Here is a 27,096-nt window from a genome sequence, read left to right on the forward strand (position 1 = left end):
TTAAGCAAATTTTTTGAAACTTCGCTTTATATATATGAATATACTTCACTCTATATATAGACTCTACACATAAATAATAATATGGTATTAAAAAATATAAATAATTCCACTCAATAAACAAAATCAAAAATAATAAGTAGAAAAAAATAGCCCACATTAATTAGACTTCACATTACACTTCCAGTGCGTCTACTTAACCGATTTTCATAGTATATACGAGTCTACCAATTAGCACTTCTACTCAATTAGTGTAAAATATAGATTCAAGTTGCGTGCGACAGAACTAATCAATTTCAATTTACACTGTCAGTAACGCCTTGTCGAATTTTGCACTGAATTTCAAATTTTATTTAATTATTTTGGTAAAAATATAATATTAAAAAAAAAAATTACCAATGCAAAATTTGTTTAAAAAATGTATCATTTTTATGCTCTAACTCACACAAATGAATTTAAATTAAGTTATCATGAATTAAACTAAAATATAGCTTATATATATAGGTAAATATATTTTGTTAAAATTAAAAAAAAGATATATAAAAATAATTTATTTCATGCCTCCATTAACTTGCTTAATTTAATAATATTATAATTTTAACAGAACTATAATTATTTCCGAGCCCATTCCAATAAAAAGATATAAAAGATATAAAAGCTATAAATTAAATCTGTTTTCAACACTACCAACATAGTACGTCTATTCCATATTATGCATAAAATGACAATATTAACAAATAATATACGACCTATTTGATAGACTATGTTCGAGTTAGAGGTTTTTGACTGTATGTTTTCTTGGGATAGACTGTGTATTCTGGTAAATGTTGTTTATGGTACTGCGAAAAAAAAATAAATTTATTAGTTCACAAGCTAACAATATTAAGATAAGCATTTACTCTTAAACCATGAAATGGTGAATTCGGCGTACATATATCACGAATCAATGTATGTTACGAAAACACCTTTATATCACATACCCAAAATAAAATAAAATACAAGGCAATTGAGGTGTTACCTACTCAAGTGACCATATCTTTTTTGTGTGAAATTATTATTTTTTGATTCATATTAGAAAAATTTTTGGAAATAATCAAAATTTCAGAATACATTCACTTTAGCTCGATGTTACCACCCTTTGCCTTGACTATGGCCTTCAAATTGTTAAAAAATTAGTTGTATACTTCACGAATGTGATCTTCCGATATTTTAGCCCATTCTTGAACAATAGTCCAGATAGAATAGTCCATTGAATTTGCCTCTGACGAATTTCAAAGCCATTGTGTGACGAAATTAAGTGTTAAACATGATTTTTAAACCATGTTTAGTTTACACGAGCTTTATGAGATTGTGCTGAATCTTGTTGGAACATCCGTGTTCTACGACCGAAATATTTGCGTTTTGCAAATTGCTCTAAAGCAACTCCCAAAACATTTTCCTGATAATAAATCGCGATTAATTGTTTACATAAAATAAGTTATGCAAAATCTAAAAAATCTAATCTAAGTACCATGTTTTTTTACTTCTTAAATAAAATTTCAGATTATGATTTAACCATTTAATTCTTCTTAATATAAATTCCAGTATTATCTAATTATAACATCTTAACTTCAGTAGAATAACATTAAATAATTAAAAAAAAAACACAAATAAAATTTGAACTAAAAAAAAGTATTTGCATTGTATTATCTATTGTTTCAAGGGAACTATTGCTTACATGACTTTATTAAATATTATTTCTCATTAATTAAATCCTGCAAAAGAAGTTAGTGCGACTTCCTTCACAAGCTCACAGCTTTTATTACTTCGTTATCGTAAAATCTCTTATAACTAGGTATTCAAACGAGTGCTACTTTATTCGCAATAGACCATCTTGACTTGGATATGGTGATCCAATAATGAAGAGATTTTATAATTACCTAAGTATATAACTACTAAATACATAATAATGCTGACGTTTTCTATCGCATTCTTAGGCTTTCTAAAACGTAGATTTAGATGAAATGCAAGCAGTTCTGATTGAAGAACTATAGAATTTCTTTTAGAATGATCTAAATCCATTAACACCATGCACACGCATAAGGAGAGAGGTCATATAGAATCCACATTCTTCCATTCACAGAAATAAATAAATATCTTCCCTCCATAAACTCTTTGTTTATGATAACTCTACTCATATTTTAAACCATAAATTTATATATAACACAATTTACATATAACACAATTTCTCTTATTAACCCATAACGATGCATAAAAGAAATTTTTAATGGAACAATATTTACTTAATTATGTTGTAAAAATAGAAACAAATTATGTTTGCATATTAAACATATAGCAGAACGAAGTTAATTATATATCAAAGGCAGAGAAGCAAGTACATACTCATATTACTTTTAAGTTAAATTAAAATTAACTTAATCACGTTAATAGTATAAGAAAACTCCTTGGTAACGTCATTGAGGAAAGAAACAAGTCAACACTCAAACAAATGTGTACTAATAACAAATTGCTAGAAGAATTAAGTGGAAAATATTTTTATAATAGCACATTTTGTTATTTTTACATTAAAAAAATTTGCACAAATCTTAGAAATTATAAATTTTGATAAAATATTGTCGCTGTTTTTATTTTACACACATTTTTGCAAACTTTTTATTAAGACCTTTTAGGATTATGCAAAACGCGTAGTCGTACAAGGGACGCATGGGCCACATGGGTCTGCACTCAAAGAAAAATAATTTTGTATCTATTTATGCTATATAATTATAATATATAAATATATATATCAAAATGCGTGATGTCGTGCATGAAATTTAAGTTTATTTTCATATTTTTTTTTTAAAATTCATTTATATACTCAAATATGCTTTAACTCGTTGCTAACATTGCTGTGATTATGTCACTGACAATCACTAAATCAGTTAGTCAGTCAGTCTTATAGATACTTTATAAACCACTTTAGGCATTTGTAGACTTGTACCGAGCCATCGTGTGTTAATTTGGTTACATTGTACTTATTTACTTGTGTACTTTTATTTGTTATGATAGAATTTTTCTAACTGCGTAACATAAAATACGTAGTTACAATTATTATTAAATGCATTATTATGTGGATACAATTTATGAGCATTCAGTGAAAGCTATTTATGTTGTTGATTATTGTTGCAGAAAATTCAATTAAACCGAGTATTCAGTAATGTATTGCTTTCTTTCAGTGTACCATCTCTTTACACGTTAAAAATAATAGTGAACAAGGTCGCCTTTTTAATTAAGTGTCAAAGTGTACGTGCACTCGTATCGATAATTTAATTTTATCATAGAATGTTATTTAGTAATAGCATTCATAGATTGTTTGATAAAAGCTTGATTGCAATAAAGGATGTTTTTTATGGCCAATGGAAAATATTAAAAAAAGTGTGTAACAAAAGCAATATAAACACTTAATATATTAATTACATATGTACAACTAAGTTTTTCAATAAGAATTTTATGCTCTACCTTTGATGCGTTATACTAAACAAAACAACACATCACTTTCGATTAATTTTGATTATGATACACTTATTAAAAGTTTGAAAATAAAGTACTCAAACCCAATGGACAATGAACACAAAACATAAAAAATTATTGTTGAAAAATTCGTCACTTTTTGGTAGAAATACCTTATGCTCAAAAAGTATCCGGATTTTGTTGTTTGTTAACTACTCATAAAGTAATAGATCTTTTTCAAAGAAATTTTTTTTTTTGTTATGTTGGTACTGCCTTTCTTGACATATGGTACAAATTTGAGCACCATCTGTAAAATAGTTTGTTTAAAGCAGCTGCTAATGTAAGACTACCTCAAGTGCATTTAGCGATTGGAAAATTCTTGTTGTACGCGATTTTTTGACCAAACACGGCACCACTGTCATCGCTCAGGCATCATATTTGCCAGATCTGGACCCGTGCGACTTTTTCCTGTTCCCGAAACTCAAATTGGCCCTTCGTGGTAAACGTTTTGAATCGATTGAATCGGTAAAAAAGAATTCGCTGAAGGAACTAAAAGCCATACCTTCACGGGCCTACGAAAAGTGTATGGAAGATTGGGTTAAGCGTTGGCATAAGTGTATCGCTTCAGAAAGAGCATATTTTGAAGGAGATAAAATAAATTTAGAATAAAATTTAAATTTGTGTGTTTGTGTGTTCGACCATTAGTAAGTTTCTGCTGGAAATACCATTATAATGAGTGCTTTTAAATAAAAGATTTATGGGAAAGGAATGAATAGAAGCAAAAAATAAAAAACCAGTTTGAAAACAAAAAAAAATTGCTGATTGTAAATCCAAGATCTAAATTTCCTATGCGTAACAAACTTTTCTTATGCAGAGCTATTTATTACACCCCACCAATCTGATCATATGGAATACAATTGTGAAGCAAAACGAATGACACTAATGTAGAATGCTGCAAATATTTCAATCTAAAAAGCGCTAAATACCATTATGTAAATATATAAAAATTCTAGAAGCTGTAATAATTTGTAGTAATTCGAATATAGTCGAAACCGGATATAACGACATTAAAGAAACCTAAATTCGTTCGTTATAACCGATATCCCTTATAAGTAAAAATATAAATGAAATAACTTAAAATTATAGTAATGTTTCTAGAAATATGTATATTTACATACTAATATATTATATATAATTTTTTCACGTAAATGAAAAAGTAAAAACATATATCTACAGGTTTTATATCTATAAATTATATCTTATATATATCTTATATATCTTATATATCTCATATATCTGTCTTATATATCTTATATATCTGTCTTATATATCTGTCTTATATATCTTATATATCTCATATATCTATCTTATATATCTCATATATCTATCTTATATAGCTTATATGTCTCATATATCTATCATATATCTATCTTATATCTATCTTATATCTATCTTATATCTATGTTATATATCTCATATATCTATCTTATATATCTTATATCTCTTATATCTCATATATCTATCTTATAAATCTTATATATCTCATATATCTATCTTATAAATCTTATATATCATACCTTTATATCTTATATATCTTATATATCTCATATATCTCATATATGTCATATATTTCATACATCTCATATATCTCATATACCTTATATATCGCACATATCTTATATACCTTATATGTCTTATATATCTTATATATCTATCTTATATATTTTATATACCATCTTATATATTTTATATACCATCTTATATATCTTATATATCTCATATATCTCATATACCTTATATATCTCAAATATCTATCTTATATCTTATATGTTTTATATATCTATCTTATATATTTTATATATCATCTTATATATCTTATATATATTCTGTATCTATATATCTTATATATCTTACATATTCTTATCTTCATCTAATTATTTACTTAGAAAAAGTAATATATAATTTTTATGTGATGGTTATTTTTTGAATACATACATATAATCTGCAGTTTCGCAGTTGTCAAGTATTTGCTATAGATAATAATTTTTCTTCAAATACTCTAAAGAGAAGAAAATATTTTTTGTTTGGTCGTTAAAACCATTAATCAGAACCAAAGTTAAATAAAATACGATCGCAATAACTGGATCTGTTGATGTATGGATGTCACTATAGAATATTGCAATTTGTGTGCGGGTATACCTATATGGCAAACCAAATTTAACTAACGAAACGATCATTAAGTCCGGTTGGACATTAAATCCGGTTGGTCATTAAATCCGGTTAGTCTTTATATCAGATGTCGTTATAAGTGATTTTTACTGTACCATAATATTTAATCAAAAAGTTTATTTTATAAAAGGAAATTATACTTTCAAACGAAAAATTAGAATATTTAGAATATTAGAATATAATATATTTAAAACGATTGCACTTAAAAGAATCTTTAGTTGGATAATGTATGTACTATTAATATCTCAAAAATATTTTTTTCAAATAGTTTATTTTACACTCAAATAAATATCTCCTAATTTTATTTTGAATATAGTTTTCTACTGAAGTGAGTTGGATAATTATGGTTTAAAAAAAGTATATCAAACAAAACTCTATCTTTTTTTTGGAAAGAATTACCTTTGACGTTACTTAAGCGGAAGGAAGTCTTAAAAGTACTGGTATAGTATAATAGCAAAAATTCTTACTAAGTGCTCTTTGAAGCTGCATGAAAATTGTTGAGTAAAAAATTAATTTTAACTCTGTTCTAAATTATAATAGTATTTTTTTATATTTAAACATAAAAATTATAGCAAAATATTCAGTTAACATAAGATTTTTATTTTTTTTAATTGGATAGCTAAGAAGAATGTTGTTGGCACTTCAGACGTTTATGTTTCGTTTCTGGTGCATATTTTTAATTCATTTCATTTTAAGACCATGTCCACCATTGAAACGACAGTCTACGTAACTTATAAAGACAAAGTAGCATATATATATATATATGTGGGCTTTTTCTAAGGTAGCTAAGCACAAAAACAAAAACAAAAAAATGCACTAAGCAACGCCAAGACAACTTGCAAATGCAACAAAGGCGAAAGACTTCGTTCTGCAACATATGCTCATATGCTGAGGCACCTCAAGTCTCAGATCTTTTTAGTACATTTTCTTAATAATATTTTACAAGAAGCAACCAGAAAAAAGATTTATGAGAGAAAGTTTAGTTGCACAAAAAATGTATACAATGTTAAAGGGTTTGTTAAGAACACGACGACAACAACAACAACAAAGAACATAGTGTCTACATAATTTTATGCACAGCACAAAATTTGCAATTTTAGCGAGTTTGGTATATATTTTTTGTTTTTTTTTTTTGCTTGCAATTTTCAAACTACACAAATATACAGAAATAAAATTAAAATATATATACATACAAATAAATCTTACAGAACGAGTCTTGCCAGAAACACTTCACCGCAACAAGAATGACGCAGGCAAGAGCATCATAAAAATGCGGTGCGCGACCAAGAATTCATGAGCCTTCTCCTGTTCCTTGGGTTATCTTGCATGCGCCGTTTTTCATCAAAAGGTACAAACTGGACCGACATTAAGAAGGAGCACAGCACAACTAAATTTGAGTGGGATTTAGTGTGGCTTCTCGCTGGTATTGTGGGTTTTGTTTGGGTGTGTTTTATGTGCATTGGCACACAAGTAACGAGTCAAAACAACCCAGGCAAAAAGTTTACTTCCTTTACTTTTACGAAAAAAATTATTTAGAGTATATTTGTACAGTATTTCGCAGCATTGCTCCGTATTTTGATTATTATTTTAATTTTTCGTCTTTCATCTAATTTACTTTCATGAAAAACTTATGGCTTCTGTTATCTACATCAACGCTTTCATTTAAGTTATACACTGGCTTTGACCTTGAATATATATTTATATTATTTGAATGTGTCTTAAATGCTCAAAGCTCCATATAAAAGCATAACAAGTGTCAAGTTTTTAATAGTTTTTGACATGTTTCTCAAAATAATTTTTGATACTTGAGCAATTTAATCGACATAAAAATATGTAAATACAGTGAAATCTCATTTAATCGTACAATGTTACTAGTCCCAAATATTCGTTTTTGTACAAAGTGGGTTCAGCTAAACCGAGCAGAATTGCTACTCTAGTCGTTATTTACTTACCTTCTGCTCAAAAAGTATCCGGATTTTGTTCTTTGTTAACTACTCCTTAAGTAACCTTTTTTTTTTAATATGCTGGTACACCCTTTCTTGACATATGGTACAAATTTGAGCGCCATCTGTCAATTAGTTTATTTGCAGCAGCTGTAATGTGAGACTACCTCAAGTGCATTTAGCGATTTTTACTATGGAAAATTCTTGTTGTACGCGATTTTTTGACCAACCACGGCACCACTGTCATCGCTCAGGCACCATATTCGCCATATCTGGATCCGTGCAACTTTTTTCTGTTCCCGAAATTCAAATTGCCCGTTCGCAGTTAGCATTTTGAGTCGATTGAATCGGTAAAAGAGAATTCGCTGAAGGAACTAAAAGCCATACCTTCATGGGCCTACGAAAAGTGTATGAAAGATTGGGGTAAGCGGTGGCATATATGTATCGCTTTAGAAGGAACATATTTTGAAGGAGATAAAGTAAATTTGGAATAAAATTTTTAATTTGTGTGTTTTATTTCCAAAATCCGAGTAGTTTTTGAGCAAGAGGTAAATTGAATATTTCAAAATTGAATCAATGGAAATTTTTTTGATTATGTATCTAAAAAAAACCTTTTAATATTGAAACATTCTCGTTTCACAGAATATAGAGCATGTCCAAAATAAATAGATTCACAGATTATATTCAGAATTATTGCAAAACAAGTTAAATATCAGATATCAATAGTATATAATCCACATAGTTAATATTATCATAATTGATATTTTAAAAAAAAACCTTTTAGCTCCTCCAAATAATAGGTTTTTTCAAAGCTCTCAAAATACGCGTCTGTTTCGGTAATGACTTCTTCATTCGACTCAAATCTCTTACCGCCCGCCCATTTCTTTCGGTTTGGAAACACAACAAAACTATTAGGAATAAAAGAATCATCATCAATCAAAAAGTTGTTATGCCCGAAGCAATTGGATTTTGTCAATATATTATATTCAGTTTATACAGCAAGCTTAGCTTAGCGACCTCCTGATTTACTCAGATGACATATATCTACAATATAAGCCACACAATTTTTAAGTCTGCCAGGCTGGAAATCGGTAGAGTTAAAAACAGAAAAAACAAAAACATGCAAAACAATAGCTTATATCACATTACGAATAAAACGGATCAGGGTATGAATAGAATTTCTTTCGTAAAAAATGCCAGAAACCATAGTAGTAGTCAACGTTACATTTTACTACAGATTAACAAAAGGTAAACAGGTCCTTAACAAAATACACACAGAAATGTCCGAACATCAGACTGCCTTATTTTCATATGACAGATAAGCTAAGTTATTCATATTTTACGTAAAATATAGTATCTAAACATCTTTTGTAGTGAGATCTAGTAAAGAAAAATATCCAAAAACGAGTAAGGGCCATGTTATGTAGAATGTCTCTAGTACGGCATGAATAAAATTGTTGTTGTTTTTAATGCAAATTATAAAATTGAGTTTGAGAGAAAAAACAATATGTCGGTTCAAGTACCGGCATGCGAGCCGGCGTATATGCGCCTCGGTACTAAGGCAAAGCAGTGTTGTTTAGTAATAAAGATCAGAATTTGCGCCTTTTAGGGCCTTTTAGGGGCAAATTTCAGTACGTTTTGGAGAAAAAATGGCAGTAAGTAACACAGCCCTTTTTATAAACCGCTAATAATCTCATTATTAAACTTTCCGATTTTAAGGAAAGGCGTATAATTTAAAATGTACTGTTAATAATTATTATAAGATAATATAATAAAAATTAGCATTATTAACATTATTTTTTCTTGCTGGTTTTTCTTTGGTGACAAGTGAGTATAAGTTAACAACGTAAACATTGAAGGTGTCAGCGAATAATATATTTTTTAATAAATATTATTATATTTATTTTAACATATTATTTAACATATTTAACATATCAATTGTAAAATATTAATAATAAAAAATGCGATATGTAACCAATTTCCAGACACTACGTCAGCATAAGATCATATTTCTTTTTGCATTCTTATGCTGAAGTACGTCTCGAACAGAAAAATCAATAAATGCGAAGCTAGTTCATTACAGCGCTTCATAGTAAGCTTAACTCAATTCGTGTTTAATTTTTGTACAAAGTCTTCATAGAAGACAAAAAAATTAAATAAAATAACAATTGTACCAAGAACAATTGTTAACTTATATCTATATTTCCTTTTAAATTTAGACACAACTAAAAAGTATCAAAAGATTGTAAAAATACTAAATTGGCAATACTATATAACATGCATTTTCGGCATAACCCTAAAGGGTCAATTTTACCGTGCCCGAACGTTCTACATAACATGACCCTAATAGTTCAAAACTTGACAGTCTGTAATTACTGAATATCGGGAATTATTGCTCCCTACTATATAGTTCTACTGGTCAACCTACATTAGTCAGAGCAAATCAGAAACCAATACAAATAATAATTCTTCGATGTAGCTAGTTGAGTCATATGATATTAACCTAAATTCAATATTACCTTCATTTTCTATTTGCAATATGTTAAAATCATATATTAAAATTTTAAAAATTTTTTAAAAAAATTTTAGAATTAATTTTATATTTTTAATAAAAATAGTCAAAAACAGAATTTATTAAATTTTAATTATATTTCATTGAAATAAAATACCTATACACATATATATAAACCTTGTTATAGTCTATTGAACTGAAGTCCAGCTCTTCATTTCAGCCACAACTTTAAGTTTGACTTATCCATGTGACTAGAAATAGATATTTCGTAAATATGTAAGCACATTTATTTATTGCAGCAGAGATAATTCTATTTTACGTTTAACAAATAATTTCATACCGATATGCAATCATTATCAAACCGAAATTTAAGATTTCGAATGTATGTAATGCCTCACTAAAATGACATTTATTAATGAAATAATAAAATTCAGAATGCAGTACGAGTTTTTGCAATTAACATGGTCTGAAAGCTAACGAAAAAAAAACAAAAATTTAATGTTTAATTGACATATAGTAAATTGATTATTTTTTTTTTTTTTTGAATTTCAAAAGTAATTTTGACTGAATCTAACTACAGATTAAAATTACGAAATTAATTAAATTTTTTGTAGTTAAAGCAAGTTAATTAGAAATGCTTGTAAAGAGTAATATAACCAGTTTAGTTAAATGAATATTAAAAAAACTGTGAAAGCATTACAAGGACTTAATAAGAATATTTAAAATATATATAAAATAAAAACGTAATTGCTCAATTATTTGCAGCAAAAATAAAAAAAGGTAATCAACAATGTAGTAATCAATAATATTTAAGTTCTTAAATGGATTAAGAAAAGTATTAAATTTTTTACTGGATTTAATTAAAACTCTTTCTTTTGTTCAATTTTCTTTTTTATAGAATATTGCAAATTGTGATAGTTATTTCAGTAGACAATTGAGGAAACCTTATTATTGGTTACAAATAAATATATATTACATATATGGATGTATTATGTTAAATTACATTTAAATAGGAAAAAAAGTATATGTTATTTTATAAATACTAAATATTTAATAATAAAAATTATATTTTAATTTTTTTAATAGGGACAACTAGACTAATAGACGTAGTGAAACACGGTTAGTTAAAATTTTATATAAAAAAATTTATAAAACAAATATAAAAAGGAAATTATTTATTAATTTATTTAATATATATAATTTTTTAATTTATGATATTTATTTATTTATATTTTATATTTATTTTTCATATTTATTTTTTATATTTATTTTTCATATTTATTTTTTATATTTAAGCTTTTAATATATTTTGACATTTTTACTATTATAAGTATAATTAGTCTAATTCATTTAAGTTCTATAACACTTCCATAATGTTCTTTTTATTATATTCTTATTATTTTGTTCTTTTTATTATATTCTTTTCACCATGTTCTTTTTATCATGTTCTTATTGTTATAGTCTTTTTATCATTTTCGTTTTATCGTGGTTTTTTTATCATATACTTTTATTAATCTTATTTTACCATGTTTTTTTATTAAGTTCTTTCTGTTATGTTCTTTTTTATTAAGTTCTTTCTGTTATGTTCTTTTTTATTATGTTCTTTTTTTATATTCTCTTATTTTTTAAATCAATTATAAATTAATTTTATACTAAATATATACATTTTATAAAATATAAAACACTATTCACACAACTCTGTTAAATATAGGCTATATTTGGACCCGATAGATTTGTACCTATCTTAAAAAATCAGCAGTCAAATTCTTAATAAATATTTAATATTAACGTTACATTATTATTATTGACATATTGTGATGAAAACAACGTGATCAACAATTAGAAATTGAGAAAATTCGGGTAACAACAAAACAGATAAAAATCTATTGACAAGATTGCGCTTAGTCAATATCTAAAGCAATTCAAAAGAAGAAAATGTGAGCATTTAATCGAACACAGTTCTGGCAAAGTATCACGTATATAAGTGATTTTTTGAAAACAGTGATTTCAAAAAACAGCAAAATTAGAATAAAATTTTCTGTTAAAAAATAGTATAATATGTAAATGCTAGTTCTTAACTAAATCACATTATATATATTTTTATTAAAATAAGATGCTTGAGAATAGATTGAAAAAATAATAAATATTTTAATAAAACAATTTTTTTATGAATATGAATACTGTTGAAAGTGCTAATTAATAAAAAATAAATATACTAACCTACATCGACTTTAAAGTATTAAAAAAAAACTCGTAGAATTTTATAGAACTCAAAATAGGGTTTCAAATTCAAACATATATTTGAGTTATATTAATATACAAACCACTAATATTTCTATTGAATTATCGTTATAATTACCATAATTAATAATTAATATGCTTATATAAGGAATTGTATATCTTGATATGCCATATGGAGAATATAATTCAGTTTTTCTTTTCGCAAGACATCGACAAATAATATTTTTTAATTACACAACAAAAAGCTTCTTATAAAATATTAATTTAAACTTTATATAGTATTTTCTTCTATTTTTAATTTCATTTGAAATAAAAGATATATACATATGTTCATGTTCATGTTGAGGCTTTTTCGAATAAGTGCATCTGGACACTCTTACTCTTTGTTAGCTTGGGGTTGTGTTTAAAACAACATTTTCATAATTATGAAATGCTTAACAATTGTTGATATATAATGTATTTCATCATTATAAATATTCATAATTATAAGCATACTAAAAACCGCCTCGCATTTGTGCAAAAGACTTTCAGAAGAAAACTATAATTTTTCATATTACAAATATTTTTTATATAGAACAGCTGCATAAAAAAGAAAAAAAATTATTTATTCTTTACAATATATAAGCAGAATAATATTTATTGTTTTATATTGAAAGCACTAAAATTTCTTCTTTTAAATCAGCTCTTTTAAATAGACGTATTTGTTCAATTTAATTATAAGATTAAAAATATATACATTGTGACCGAAAAGCTTCCGGAAATTTTAAATAAAACGCAAAATTCTTAATCTTCATCAATATTTATTTTTATCTCCTTCAAAATATGCTCCATTAGAAGCGATACACAAATGCCAACGTTTTTTCCAATCATCAAAACATTTTTTATAGGCGCTTTCCGGTATGGCTTTGAGTTCCCTCTGCGAATTCTGTTTTACGTCTTCTATGGATTCAAAACGCGTTCCTCTGAGTGGTAATTTGAGGTTGGGAAACAGGAAAAAGTCACACGGTGCAAGATCAGGTGAATACGGTGGCTGTTCGATGGTATTTATTGAATGTTTGGCCTTAAAATCGTTGATAATGTTGAACAAATTGAGGTGAATCGGAACAAGCCGGGCGTTGACACGTCGCATACACAAATTGTCCACCAAAATCAAACGAGCCATCTCACGACCGATGCCTAGCTCTCGTGCTATCTCTCTAACACTCACATGAGGATTTTTGAACACGATTTCCTTTGCCTTTTCAATGTTTTCGTCGGTGGTAGAGGTCGAAGGTCGTCCAGAACGCGGCATGTCTTCGACGGTCGTACGACAGTCCTGAAAGGCTTTGTACCACTCATAAACTTGAGTTTTCGATAAAACTGATTCCCCATAAGCCTTTTGTAGCATTCGCAACGATTCTGCACACGAAATTTCGTTCGAAAAACAAAATTTGATGCAAACTCTTTGTTCAATATTTTTTTCCATTGTTTTTTTCGCAACGCACTACTGAGGTGAACTGGTTTCAACAGCTGCCGTAAACGAACTGTCTGACAGATCGCGCTCATTTTTGGCATAGTAATTAAGGACAGTGCTGCCAAACTACATAACTTAAAATATCGAAAAATATACAGCGCGCGAATTTTAAATGAGAACCTCCGAAAACTTTTCGGTCACAATGTATACAGATGTTAATATTCTTTTTAACCTGAGTAATTTGAGTTAAGAGAGAATAACAAGCCACAATGCAAATGCTGAAACTATGTCCAAAAAAAAACAGTAAATTTGCAACAGCAATGATGTTGTCTTATGAATATAGCTGTCTGTTTGCATGCACAAAATTCATTTAAGCAAATAGAACAAACTGGTAAGTCATCAATTATAAGTGAATTAATAAAAATTGTAATTCATTAGCTTACTGTTTATTGGCAAGATAACTTTTTGTATGAAAATGTAAATCGAGAAGAAAGTAATAAAAACATTTCTAGTAATTGATTTAAATACTTTTTTGAACTGTTTTTTTTTATTATGTAAAACATATTACCAACAATTACTTTAATATGTGAGGTAATTTAGTCCATCTTAGATAGAGTGCACCAAGAGATCTTGTTTAGGCTATACCATTTGGTTTAACAGTAGCAAGGTTAGGGAAATATATGTCATATCTAGCCAAAATTTGGTAGTTTTGGAATATATTCACCCGAAAAATACAAAAAGTCAATCATTTATATGTAAGTAAATCAATTATTAGTTTTTCAATAAAACCGGCAAACATTTTTTATCAATATTACAAATTATCAGTACTTAATACAAGGATACTGTTTTTGATTTTACAAAAATAAAAATTATAATAATAAATAACAACGCAAAATTTTCCATTTCAAATAGCTTAATTGGGTTTACTTTAAAATGAAAACAAAACTAAAAATAAAAATTTATTACTGTATATCTACTATAATAATGAAGCTAAGTGGAATTTAACTACGTATAGTATGAAAATAAAAACATAGCAACAATGTATATAGCACAAGTACATTATGTATAAATTATTATTTTGAAAACGTGTCTAAGTAAATACAAACAACAAAATTTATAAGGCGCAATAAACAAAATAATTTAGGTGAGGTTGGCAGTCAAAGTTAAGGAGAGCAACAAAGCACATGCAAACTAATTGACGAAAAAAAGTTATCCATAGACCTAAGAGAGCGGGGCAGACAAGCCAACAAGCCATCGTCAATACTTTTCCACAGTCAAATAAAAAAGTACACAAAAAATGGTTAAAACTAAAAAAAGATAATAAACAAAATATAAAAAAAATATAAAAAAATAAAAAAAATATATATATAAAAATAAAAAAAATTTATATAAAAAAAATAAAAAAAAACCATACAAAATATCAAAACAAACGAACGCAAACAAATATGGCAAAAATATAAAAATGGAATAAAAATATTGATAGCAGTAGCAGTGACTGAGAATGCGCCGTCGCGGTTGTGGTCACATTCCCTATCAATTCCAGTCGCTGCTGCTGCTTTCTACTACTTTCCGAAAACATAATTATATTATTAATTTCTATATAAAATAAAATAAACGCAATAATTGTATAAATATCAGCAGACTACAGCTATAATCTTTTGAGTACAAATAAACCACAGAGCCCATAAAATAAATTAATAATTGTTTATTATTCTTTATTTTCAGTTTTTTACAGTGTATATAATTATTTATGTGTGCTTTCTTATCACGGTGATAATGTCGCCAGAGAATATCATGATTATTTTAAATATTTTGCAAATACAAAAAAAAAAAAAACACAAAAAATAATATTTATGTATAGCTCAGCTCTTCAAAATATTTTTATGGAAGCACATTCATATACACTCAAGCAAGTCTATCTACTATCTACTTTAAAAATTGTGAGGGAAAAAAGAAGCATTTCCTTTAATGGTTACGAATTCTGAATTATACTTTTGCTTCTACCCTATTGGTCCCCATTCAAATAATAAAGTAAAAAGTGTAAATAACAAAAACCGGGAATTATATTCACACATGCACGAGTCTACCTATAATGTATATGGTATGGTAGTAAGCGGTATATGGGCATAAACAACAATATAATTAACATTCAAATAAAATAGCAAAAAAAAAAAAGAAAGCACCAACAACAAAATTTATTTATGTGGAATGGAAGAAAGCGCAAAATAAAAATAAATTAAATATGCAATATACAAAAACAAAAAAAAAAAATAAATGTTAATTTTTGTTTAAAAAAAAGTAATTTTTACAAAATACATACTTATACATACAGATATATAAACATTTATGGGATTCACAAAAAATATAGTATAAATAAAACCAGAGTAAGTTGTTTATTCCCATATTTACAATAGCAAAGTACAGGTCAGACTAGAGAGAAGAGCGTAGATTATGAAGAATTATGTTTGTTATGCTAAGACTTCTACGCATTAGAAATTCTCCAATAATGTTTGCCTTTGATTAGGTTTGGTTATAAAAAATTCTATAATTTTATATATACATATGTGTACATACATGTACTTATAAAAGTTTATTACGTATATAAAACACCTGTCATAAGTTTATTCACAATATTTTAGAAATAAATGTGGATTATTTTATTATATAACACATATCTATCTTCTATACAGAGTACTTCCTGTGGAAACGTCCAGTGAAGTATTTATCGAGATATACGGCCCAGATACTGAATAATGAAAAAACGCTCATTATAAAATATACTTCAATTTGATATCTAATATATTTTTGTACTGAAGCAGGTGTGGAAATCATGGAGCTTTAAATTTGTTTTCTCACAATTTTCAAAAAAACACTCATTTTTAAGTGTATGTGATTGGTACAGTTTTTGAATAAGATTTTTCATTATCGAACAATGAACATTTATTAGAATAGCTATAATCTATAATTATTATATATATTATGTAGTAAAAGTTAAAAATTTATATAAAAAATGTGGATATTTGATAAATACACTGACTTTGTTTAAATATGTTCAAATTTGCTCTACAAAATCAAAGATTCAAGTAGGGAACAAGTAATGCGACTAAGAAAGTATTAGCCAATATTACGTACTGATCGGTTAAGTAACTACATCCAACTCTTTTTTACACGGATTTGAAGTTACACGGTTGAAAAAAAAAAATTATTTGTAAAAAATTTTTAATCTAGTACGGTCTCTAAATTACTGTCTTGTTTGACACTTGGCATTTTTTTTACACGGTTTTTTTTTTACACGGATTTCTGAGGAACGTATCTACCGTGTAAAAAAAGAGTTGGGTGTATATGCTGTAAGTATCAAAATCTTCAGCTTGTAGAAGTTTTTTTTTTGTTGAAGGACTTATAATCGAATAAATTAGCAATGTCTAGCAAGGCTTTACACTCTATCTAAAAAATTTACACTATATTTTATTAAAAAAAACCCTCTGGATTTGTAAAAATTTTATTGCAAAAAATATTTAAGCATCGGTGAAGTGAAACTAACCTTTTTGTTCTATTTTTAAAACTCTGATTTAATTTAAAATTTGATTTAAATTGTTTCGTAAAGATATCTTTATTAGTATTTTATTATTGAATTTGGTAATATATTATTGTTTTTGGTATTTTGTTATTATTGGTTTAATACATTTAATTTTTTCTTACGCAAAACTTCCACAAAGCCTGGATATTGCAATATAAAATACTATTTTTCTCGTTTGTTTTGTTTATTTTATTTTATTCTATATTTCTAAGATTTTATTTTGTCGTTTTTTTTATTTTCTAACAAATTTATATTATTTTTTTAAAATAATTATTTTTCCATATTATATTTATATATTACTTTCGCATATTATTTTTTTTTTTGTTTTAATTTTTATTTTATATCTTCTATAAATATTTATTTATTACATTTATTTTATTTGATTTTATTTTTGTTTTATTTTTATTTTATAGTCATTTTATAAAATATTTATAATATAAATAATACTTAATAATTATAATTGTAATAATTAATATTAATTATTAATATTCATCAATAAATGTATATTAATAAATTAATAATTATATAATTATTAATAATTATAATTAATAATAATAATTATAATTAATAATAATGATTATAATTAATAATAATAATTATAATAATAATAATTAAATTAATAATAATATAATAATAATAATAATTTATAATTATAATAATTATAAAAATAATAATAATATAATTAATAATAATAAATATAATAATAATAATTATAATTAATAATAATAATTATAATTAATAATAATAATTATAATTAATAATAATAATTATAATTAATAATAATAATTATAATTAGTAATTAATATTAAATATATAATAAAATATTTATAATAAAATAATGTCATGTCATAAATGTCATTTTATTTTACTTTCATATTATTTTTATATTATTCTTATATTCCTTTTATATTATATTTATTTTCTTTTTATATTTGTTTTTTTTTTAATTTTATTTTTTACATATTTTTTATATTAATTTTTTTTTGTTACATCTTTTTTTATATTCTGAGTTATTTTATATTTTTATTGTTTTTTTGTTTTATATTATTTTTCGTATATTATTTTCATCTCATATTATTTTTATTTTATATTAAGTTAATTTTATATTATATTAATTTTATATTATTTTTAGTTTATAATATTTTTATTTTATATTATTTATTTTTATTATTTTTGATTAATTTTATATTATTTCTTTCTAATTAATTTGATTTGAAAATACATTTCAGAAAAGTCAGTTATTTCATATTTTTAACAAATCATAAATTTTATATTAAAATATATTATTTATCTTTCTTTTTAATTCAATAAATAAACAAAAAAAATAAGGGAGGCCAAAGTTCACACTGGACTGTAGTGCCAAGCCAAATAAGAAGAAAAAAATAGAAAATATCAGTAAGAAGTTATGTCATTGATCAGTAACTATAATACTCATTTCTATAATTGACATTATCTATCTATCTATTATCTATCTATCGCATCATTAAACCAATATATAATAAAATATTTGTTTTTTTTTGTGGGGTCACTACCTATATAAGTATATTAAAAAATATTGATAACTCACCTTTTTCTCTTTTACGTTTACTTGAAGATTTCTGCAATTGCTGCTGTTGTTGTTGCTGTGATGGTTGTTGCTGCGCCTGTTGTTGTTGTTGCGGCTGATATTTAGTAATTGTGTAACGTATAGCAGAAGTATCTTTTGTTGTATTCGAAACAACTACACTTGTTTCATTAATATTTATATGAGAATCTTGATGCGACGGTTGTTGTTGTTTTGTATAGCAATTATTATTATCGATATCTTGTTGATGTTGTTGTTGTTGATGCTGTTGCTGCTGTTGCTGTTGTTGTTGTTGATGCTGCTGTTGATGATGATGATGATCGTTATTACTGTCCTCAATATAAATGACACCACCATGCACTTTTGTATCACTTTTGTTATCAGCAGTTGCAATTAATGAGTTATTAACAAACTGCTGGTGCGATTGTTGTTGTTGTTGCTGCTGTTCATTAATTGCTGCTGTCACTGCTGCTTCAGAAGAAATGCTAGACGATGTTTGTTTTAAATAAACAGCAGTAGTATCAGGCTTATGATATATAATTGCCGATGTATGTTGCTGTCGATTATCGTGCTCAGCAACAATTCGTTGATGGCTTCTTTGCTGCTGTTGTTGATTATGATGATACTGATTTTGTTCTTCGTAATGTTGCAGTTGATGTTGTTGTTGCTGTAGTTGTTGCGCGCGTTGTTCACCCTCGTAAACAGGGCGACTGGAATAGTCGAAATTGGACGCGTTTGAATGCGACGTTTTCATTTGTATTCACAGAAGCAATTAATATGCAAAAATTCTTTGCAATTTTATTGCAAGTTTAATTTTTTTTTTTTATTTTTATTTTTTTTGTTTTTTTTTTTGTTTTTGTTTTGGAGTTTAAGACGATTTATTTTAATTAGTTACTTTTTTGTTTCAAATTGATAATGCAAAATTTTCTACTGTTGCTATTGCCTGTATTTCTTCTCGTATTATAACAGTTTGTGGGATTTATTTTTAATAATTTTGTCGTTTTTTTTATTGGTGTTTCATTTTGATTATTTTGTCTAGAGTCTACGGCAATTTTTTCATGCGTCATTCGTAATTTTTTTTTTTCTTATGTATTTACTATGTAAATAAATACATATGTTTTAATTTATTAATATTTCTTTAATATTTATTTTATTAAAGTTAAACATTTTAAATTGAATTAATTATAACAGAAAAAACAATTATATTTGTTTTAGTTATAATTTCATTTTTTTTCCTTAGACTAACATTGAATTAGGGAATTAAATATTACAAATATTTCATTTTTCGTTTAATTATTTACAATTTGCGGATTAAACACTAAACGTGAAACCAAATTAAAATTATACAATAACTGCAAAGAAATAAGAAAAAGAACATATATATTAAATAATTATAAAAATGTTATATATTGTTTTAAAAAGTTATATATATTGTTTTAAAATGTTGTACAATAATGGTTTTTATATATTTTTTAATTTGACTATATGTCCTTTTCTTGTTAAGTTATGTTAGATCGTTAAATATAAAGTATAATAAAAAATATAATATGTTAAATTATTTAAGAAAAATTCAGACATATCGATAAACAAATTCCAAAATTGTATAATCTTATACAATTTTACAAAATGTTATAAAATTTATAGATTGTGAAATGAAACCTTTACCTTATATCAAAAACAAATACATAATGAGATAAGAAATGTTTTCAATTTGTTAAACCCATAATTGTATTCTATAAAAAAAGACATCATTATCGTCTTTACTATTATTGCCCTATTCAATTAAATTTATATCAATTACGAATTAAGTTTCTTCACACCACTTAACTAAAGAAGAAGTGTTTAATTAAGCTTAAGTATACGTATAAAACTAAAAAAAGTTAAACTAAACAAAGTTGAAAGTGCCAGCTAACAGTACACAAAAAATTTTAAAAATATGAACAATAAAAAATTTTATAAAAATCTTTATAAAAATTATTATTGTTAAAATTTTTCCGTTTAGCAGTGTAAATCTTTTAACTCTTAATCTTCATGGCCGAGCCTAGGAATTGACAGAGTGATTTAACTTGAATTTCGAGAGAATTCTCTTAATGTTTTTTCCATCAATTTCAGTTTATAATTCGACTGTTGTTATATTCATTTAAAAACTACTCTCCCTATACTTGTTCTATAAATTTAATGAAAAGACATTGATACCGATCATTTAAGAATTAATTCGAATTGACATTAAAGCCTAAACTAATATAAATTTCACATAAAAAATTCATATAAAACTATATATAAAAAATATTCAACAAAATTTGAATGTTTTTCGTGTGAAATGGATGATAGAACTAAGTAAAACAAAAATTTAAGTCACATAATCACTGATAATATTTCTAGTTACCATTCTTCGTGACCATCCAGTATTAATCTGGATATAAAGCTAAAAACTGGATAAAATTATTATCTCTTTAATGACCGAAATTCTAGCGGTAATATGCATACTGAATGTCTACTGCTTAGTCCCTGTAGCATACCGCAAGAAATCTGCCAGACCTGTAATGCTTCACATTATCAGTAGCCTAAAACATGAGTTACATGCTATTGCATTATAACAAATACCTTGTGATCTTATATTTAGTTAAACTAATAATTAATTTAAACTAATGATATTCAAAACCTTATGAATAACTATATAACTATTCCAGTTGCTTAAAATGAAATAGTATAGAACATGTAATATAATAATTTACATATTACTAATAATTCTAGATGTTAATATGCTTTAAAAATACTCAAATTTCAAACAAAACCAAAAAGTATATTAATATATAAAGCCCATCATCTAATAAGACTTCGATCCCACTAAAAGAAAAAAAGTTTTTTTTAAAAAACTGTGGGAAATTTTTTTTTAAACATCTTTTTGATGTCTACAAAATGCTAGTAGTCGCTGCGAACCAAATTTTGAGAGTAAGATGGGCGTGGAAGCGAGTTAAGGACGTGTGCGAGTTAGGCTAAGTTGATACTAAACCAGATGGGAGATTTTTTGGGATTTTTTGCACTGCACACATTTAGTTATTTATCAACACGTATCGACATATCACTACCTTATCGGCACAACTTAGAATTTCCCTAATTTAGAACACAACTTAGCCTAACTCGCACATGTCCTTAGCAATAATTTACAATCGCAAAGTGAGCAATCGCAATACTCACTTCGAAAGCAACAATTCTTATATTTTGATGTAAAATTATCAACATACTACATTTTAATATGTGTAGGGTGTAAAGCGATTAATACAACATCACTTTATAGTCTTTCAAAACTATTTTATAGATTTTGTTTGTTTTTGAAAACATCTGCCGATTATGAGCGATTAGAACGTTTAGGGTCTCTAGTACGGAGTCGTCAAATGCTTATCAATTCAATGTTTGGTATCAAAAAAAAAAGTTTTTTTAATGCAGTTTTGAAAAGTACAAAATTGCGACCACCAAAGCCGCAATTTTTTTTGGATGGACTTTTCTGAGACATTGCATCACAGTGTTAGATGCAAGGCATAATCTCCGTAATTGAAAAAACGTTTTCATAAAACATTGAGTATTATTTACAATTGGTCAAAAAATATTATTTGTTTTGAACTGCTGTTACATCTTTGAGAACGATCATCTCTGTTAATTATTTTATTTATAAACAATCAAATTTTAAATTTATAACTGTAATGTGATAAAACTAATAAAAAATCGTTATATAATCTAGATGTGTAAACACTCAGATCGTTTTTCTTGCTTATAGAAATAGAACCTTGTCATCCTGAAATTCCAATACTACGTCTAAGAAGTTCACCCAGAACACAACTACAATTTAACAATGGCAAAAAAACGAAAATTCAAAATATTTGCAAAGTAAGATAATTTATTTAAAAAAATCCTTAAATAAATTTAATTTTTTTTAATAATTATGACATGTCTTCGACTTGATAAATAATAATGAAATTATTATAAAAAAAAATTGGTAAAATTATAAAAAATGATCAAATATAATTTTAATAAAAATTTATAAGTAATTTTTTATCAGACTTTAATAGCTATTATTATACCTATATCTGTATGCAATTTCACATACTAAACGTATATTAAAATTTTTGTAAAAAAATACTTTAGGCAAACTGTACTGATAATACGTTTACGTATTATAAATCACATCTTTTCAATGAATTCCCTCTGCAATATACAAGTAATTAAGTTTAATATGTAGTATTGTGTGTGGTGGTTAAGAGACATGATTTTTTTATTTCTACTACAATATGTCGTTGAAATTATTGGTAAGAATTATTGAAGAACTGCAACCACTTTACCCGATAAGCGTCTATTTTGATATTGAGAACTTATAATACATCCCTTCATAAAACAAAAGTAGTTTTACAATTAAAAATATACAAAATTAAAACTCAGTTCATAATAGTTTACTAAAGACAGGGCATATGCATAAAATATTTCAAAATAAAACGAAGTACATAGTAAGACGAAAATGCCATAAAAAGCCAAGCGATCAGTACAGTACGTACTACAAGATACTTGTGTATATCGAAATACATTTACCATGTATTTGTATATACTTTGATGTACATAACACATTATATACGCAGCATTTTATACAAAACATTATGCGCACATTCTCTTTATGTATTTAGGGTCATTTTTCAAGGGCTCAACCTACGTCCTATAATTGAACAAAACTCGAAAACTACTTTTCATTTTATAAAAGAATTTCGGTTTTATACGAAATCGGATTTCAATTCAAAGAAACAAAATTAAAACCTTCAAAACATTTTTTGGGTGTCTTTTAACATAAATGAATGCACCACAAGAGCAAAAAGGTGGTAGTTTGTATTATCGGAAGCCAAGAATCCGTCCTTAAATGTGTTTGGCGTCAGAGACAAACTCCAGTGCAATTTTTCGCAATATCTGAGGGTTCATAAACACGCCACATGTTTAATATAAATTTGCTGTAATTTTTCATACTATTATTTAAAGATAATAATATTGCTTTAATAAAACTTTTATAAGCAATCTTGAAAATTTAATAAATTTATATTTGGCTCACCGCATTACGAAAACGATTTTATGTGGGTACATATGAAGTTTATAGTTTGGTTTTCTCGTTTGTTTTCGCATTTCTACGTTGATAATATCTTTTTTATGTTACACACTAAAAACTTTAAAGACCGCACTTTATTTGGAAACTTTCACAATATAAATTGTCAAAAGAAATACACATTTTTCTTGAGATACATTTCGTTTAGCTAAATCAAAAATATATTTTAAAAATAAACTGACAACGCAAATATCACGAAATCAACGTAGTTAGTCCCAAAAGAGTCAAAATTAAAAAGAGGCCGCATTGAAAGCTTTATGTGTTGGCAGCTCCCAAAATATCCACCATAATAAAGATACACAGACAAGTCCACCGTCAACCTATACACAAGCAAAATACTTAACAAAATTTCACAAAAGCCGGTTTGTTTGGGCTACAGTCTTTGTGCGGTCGGGTCGCTTAAGACTCAAAAAAAATCTGGACGAGAATCGCAGCAGCGACTGAGATATATACGATGGCGGTAGCAGCAATGAATGAATTAAAAGGGGCAAACAGCACAAAACAGCACAAAACAGCGCAAACAGTAAACAAAAAAAATAAAATGAAATAATTTACAATAATAATAAAAGCAAAGAAACTACGCCGCAGTACCGCTTCCAAAACTTCCAATAATGTCGACAATAACAACTGCAAAATTTGACTTTCTGAAATTTATTTCATTGGGGCGGATCGCCTTTGGTTTTTATTTTGGATTCGGCACGGCAAAACAGATACAGCAAATTGTTTTAATTTTTACAGAAAAACATACTTATTTTCCTTACATATTTGAAACATAAACTGTTTTCAATTTACAAAAATCATTATAAACAATTTTTTACACAAACGCACCATTATTTTGCATTAATTGCGAAACTATTTATTTAATAAATACCGCAGCAATATACCAGCAGCAACGGAGAAAAGTGAAGCTCAGCACGGTACCGCATTAATACAGAAGAACTTTTGTTTTTGCCTTTTGGTTAGTATCACTAAATCGACACTTATGCAGTGTAAGGTGTTCCCAGTTGTTCTGGTTGTTGTTGTTGTTGTTCTTGTAACGTTTGCGATTGCACTGTTTAAGCTCAGTGGCTTTATCCGCGCGATTTAGCCATACGTACGTTGTGATTCACTCTGAATTTTCACGAGCAATGCAGGAAGGATTTTTCATAGTTCACATTTTGGTTAAGTTTTCTCTTGAAGAACGATTAGTCCAACGCAGGCGCACTTCAAATTTGCGCATATTTGTTGATTGCATATGGAACTTTTGGGTTGTGCTCTCTGTTTGGGTAAAAGTTTTTGTTGCTGTTGTTCTAATTGTGCAGAACAAATCATTTTATATAAAAATACTGCTCTTTATCAAACTGAATGACGAAAGACATAACAGTTTATGGAAAATTCTATAGGAGGAATCATTCTTGATTGACTAAAACAAAATTTATAAAAACAAAACTCTAACTCGCGTCAAGCTCACTGCTATTGTATTTATTTTGAGGACTCAGAAAGAGAACACACAAATAAAAGTTACCGGGTACACAGCAAATCCTAGAGTTGCCCAAGATTAATAAAAATAAATAATAATACCTTATACTCAAAAAGTATCCGGATATTGTTGTTTGTTAACTACTCCTTAAGTAATAGTAATTTTTTCTTGTTATGTTGGGTAGCTACACCCTTTCTTGATATATGGGCCAAATTTGAGCGCCATCTGTCAATTAGTTTGTTTACAGCAGCTATTAATGTGAAACTACCTCAAGTGCATTTAGCGATTCTTACTATGGAAAATTCTTGTTCTACGCGATTTTTTGACGGCACTACTGTCATCACTCAGGCACCATATGCGCCAGATCTGGCGCCGTGCGACTTTTTCCTGTTCCCGAAACTCAAATTGGCCCTTTGTGGTATACGTTTTGAGTCGATTGAATCGGTAAAAGTGAATTCGAAGGAACTAAAAGCCATACCTTCACGAGCCTACGAAAAGTGTATGGAAGATTGGGTTAAGTGTTGGCATATGTATATCGCTCAGAAGGAGCATATTTTGAAGGAGATAAAAAATTAGGAATAAAATTTAAATTTGTGTGTTTTATTTAGAAAATCCGAGTACTTTTTGAGTAGAAGGTATAACAATAACATTATGTTATGATTATTATTGTGAGAATGCTTAGTCTGATGAAGTGATAAACAATAAGCCAGTAAAGGCGTAGAGAGGAGTTTTAAAGAAACCTCGCAGTGAATAGAAAGTAACAGTGCTCAAGTGCACTGACTCAACTAGCTTCAACATGCTTATGAAAATTTTTATACCGGGACTTTGCACCAGAACCGAACTGAAAACCGAAAAAAACCGATATTTTTGTGCGAAAACCAGAACCCAACCGACATATTTTTTTTATTTTGAACCGGAACGAAAACCGAAATGGTAAAATTCCAATTTGAAACCCTGATTTATACGCTCATTTTAAAGAGAATTATTTCGTGAAATTATTTTACATTACTTTTTTTCCATTTTTTGATGCTGTTAGCTGCTAATAAAACTAGAGATTTTCTTTATATATTGATTGATTTGTACATATATATATATATATCAAATTTTCATTTAGCGAATTCGAAAGCCATTGTGTGGACGAAATGAAGTGTGGAACGTGATATTTTTACCATTCTTGATTCACACCAGATTTATGAGACGATGCCGAGTCTTGTTGGAATGGCCAAGGTCTATAACCGAAATATTTGTGTGCCTACGGCTCTAAACAACTTTCAAAACTAAATTAACTCTAAATTAACTTTCCGATAATAAGTCGCATTGACTTAAACACCTGGCTCGATGAAATTGATTGGAGAACGTCCATTGGCGATCACAGCTGCCATTACCATCACTTGAGATAGAAAATCCCTGCTCAATGGGAAAAGAGATAGTCCTCTGCTATTGGAAATAATCATGAGGAAACTCAAAAAATCATGCTTTTAAACTGTACAAAAGT

The 27,096-nt window shown here is 27.0% G+C and overlaps 1 protein-coding gene across 1 annotated transcript in view; it reads right to left on the bottom strand.

The window, feature by feature from the left end:
* LOC119672411 (homeodomain-interacting protein kinase 2) overlaps positions 1 to 19,847 on the bottom strand; it is a 78,227-nt gene extending 58,380 nt beyond the window's left edge. The window contains exon 1 of the mRNA XM_038083452.1: positions 19,009 to 19,847. Within this exon, the coding sequence (XP_037939380.1) occupies positions 19,009 to 19,759 (751 nt within the window). The 5' untranslated portion in view covers positions 19,760 to 19,847. The remainder of the gene's footprint in view (positions 1 to 19,008) is intronic.
* Between the last annotated feature and the right edge of the window lie 7,249 nt (positions 19,848 to 27,096).

Source organism: Teleopsis dalmanni, chromosome 1 (genome assembly GCF_002237135.1).
Source record: "Teleopsis dalmanni isolate 2A chromosome 1, ASM223713v2, whole genome shotgun sequence".
NCBI lineage: Eukaryota > Metazoa > Arthropoda > Insecta > Diptera > Diopsidae > Teleopsis > Teleopsis dalmanni.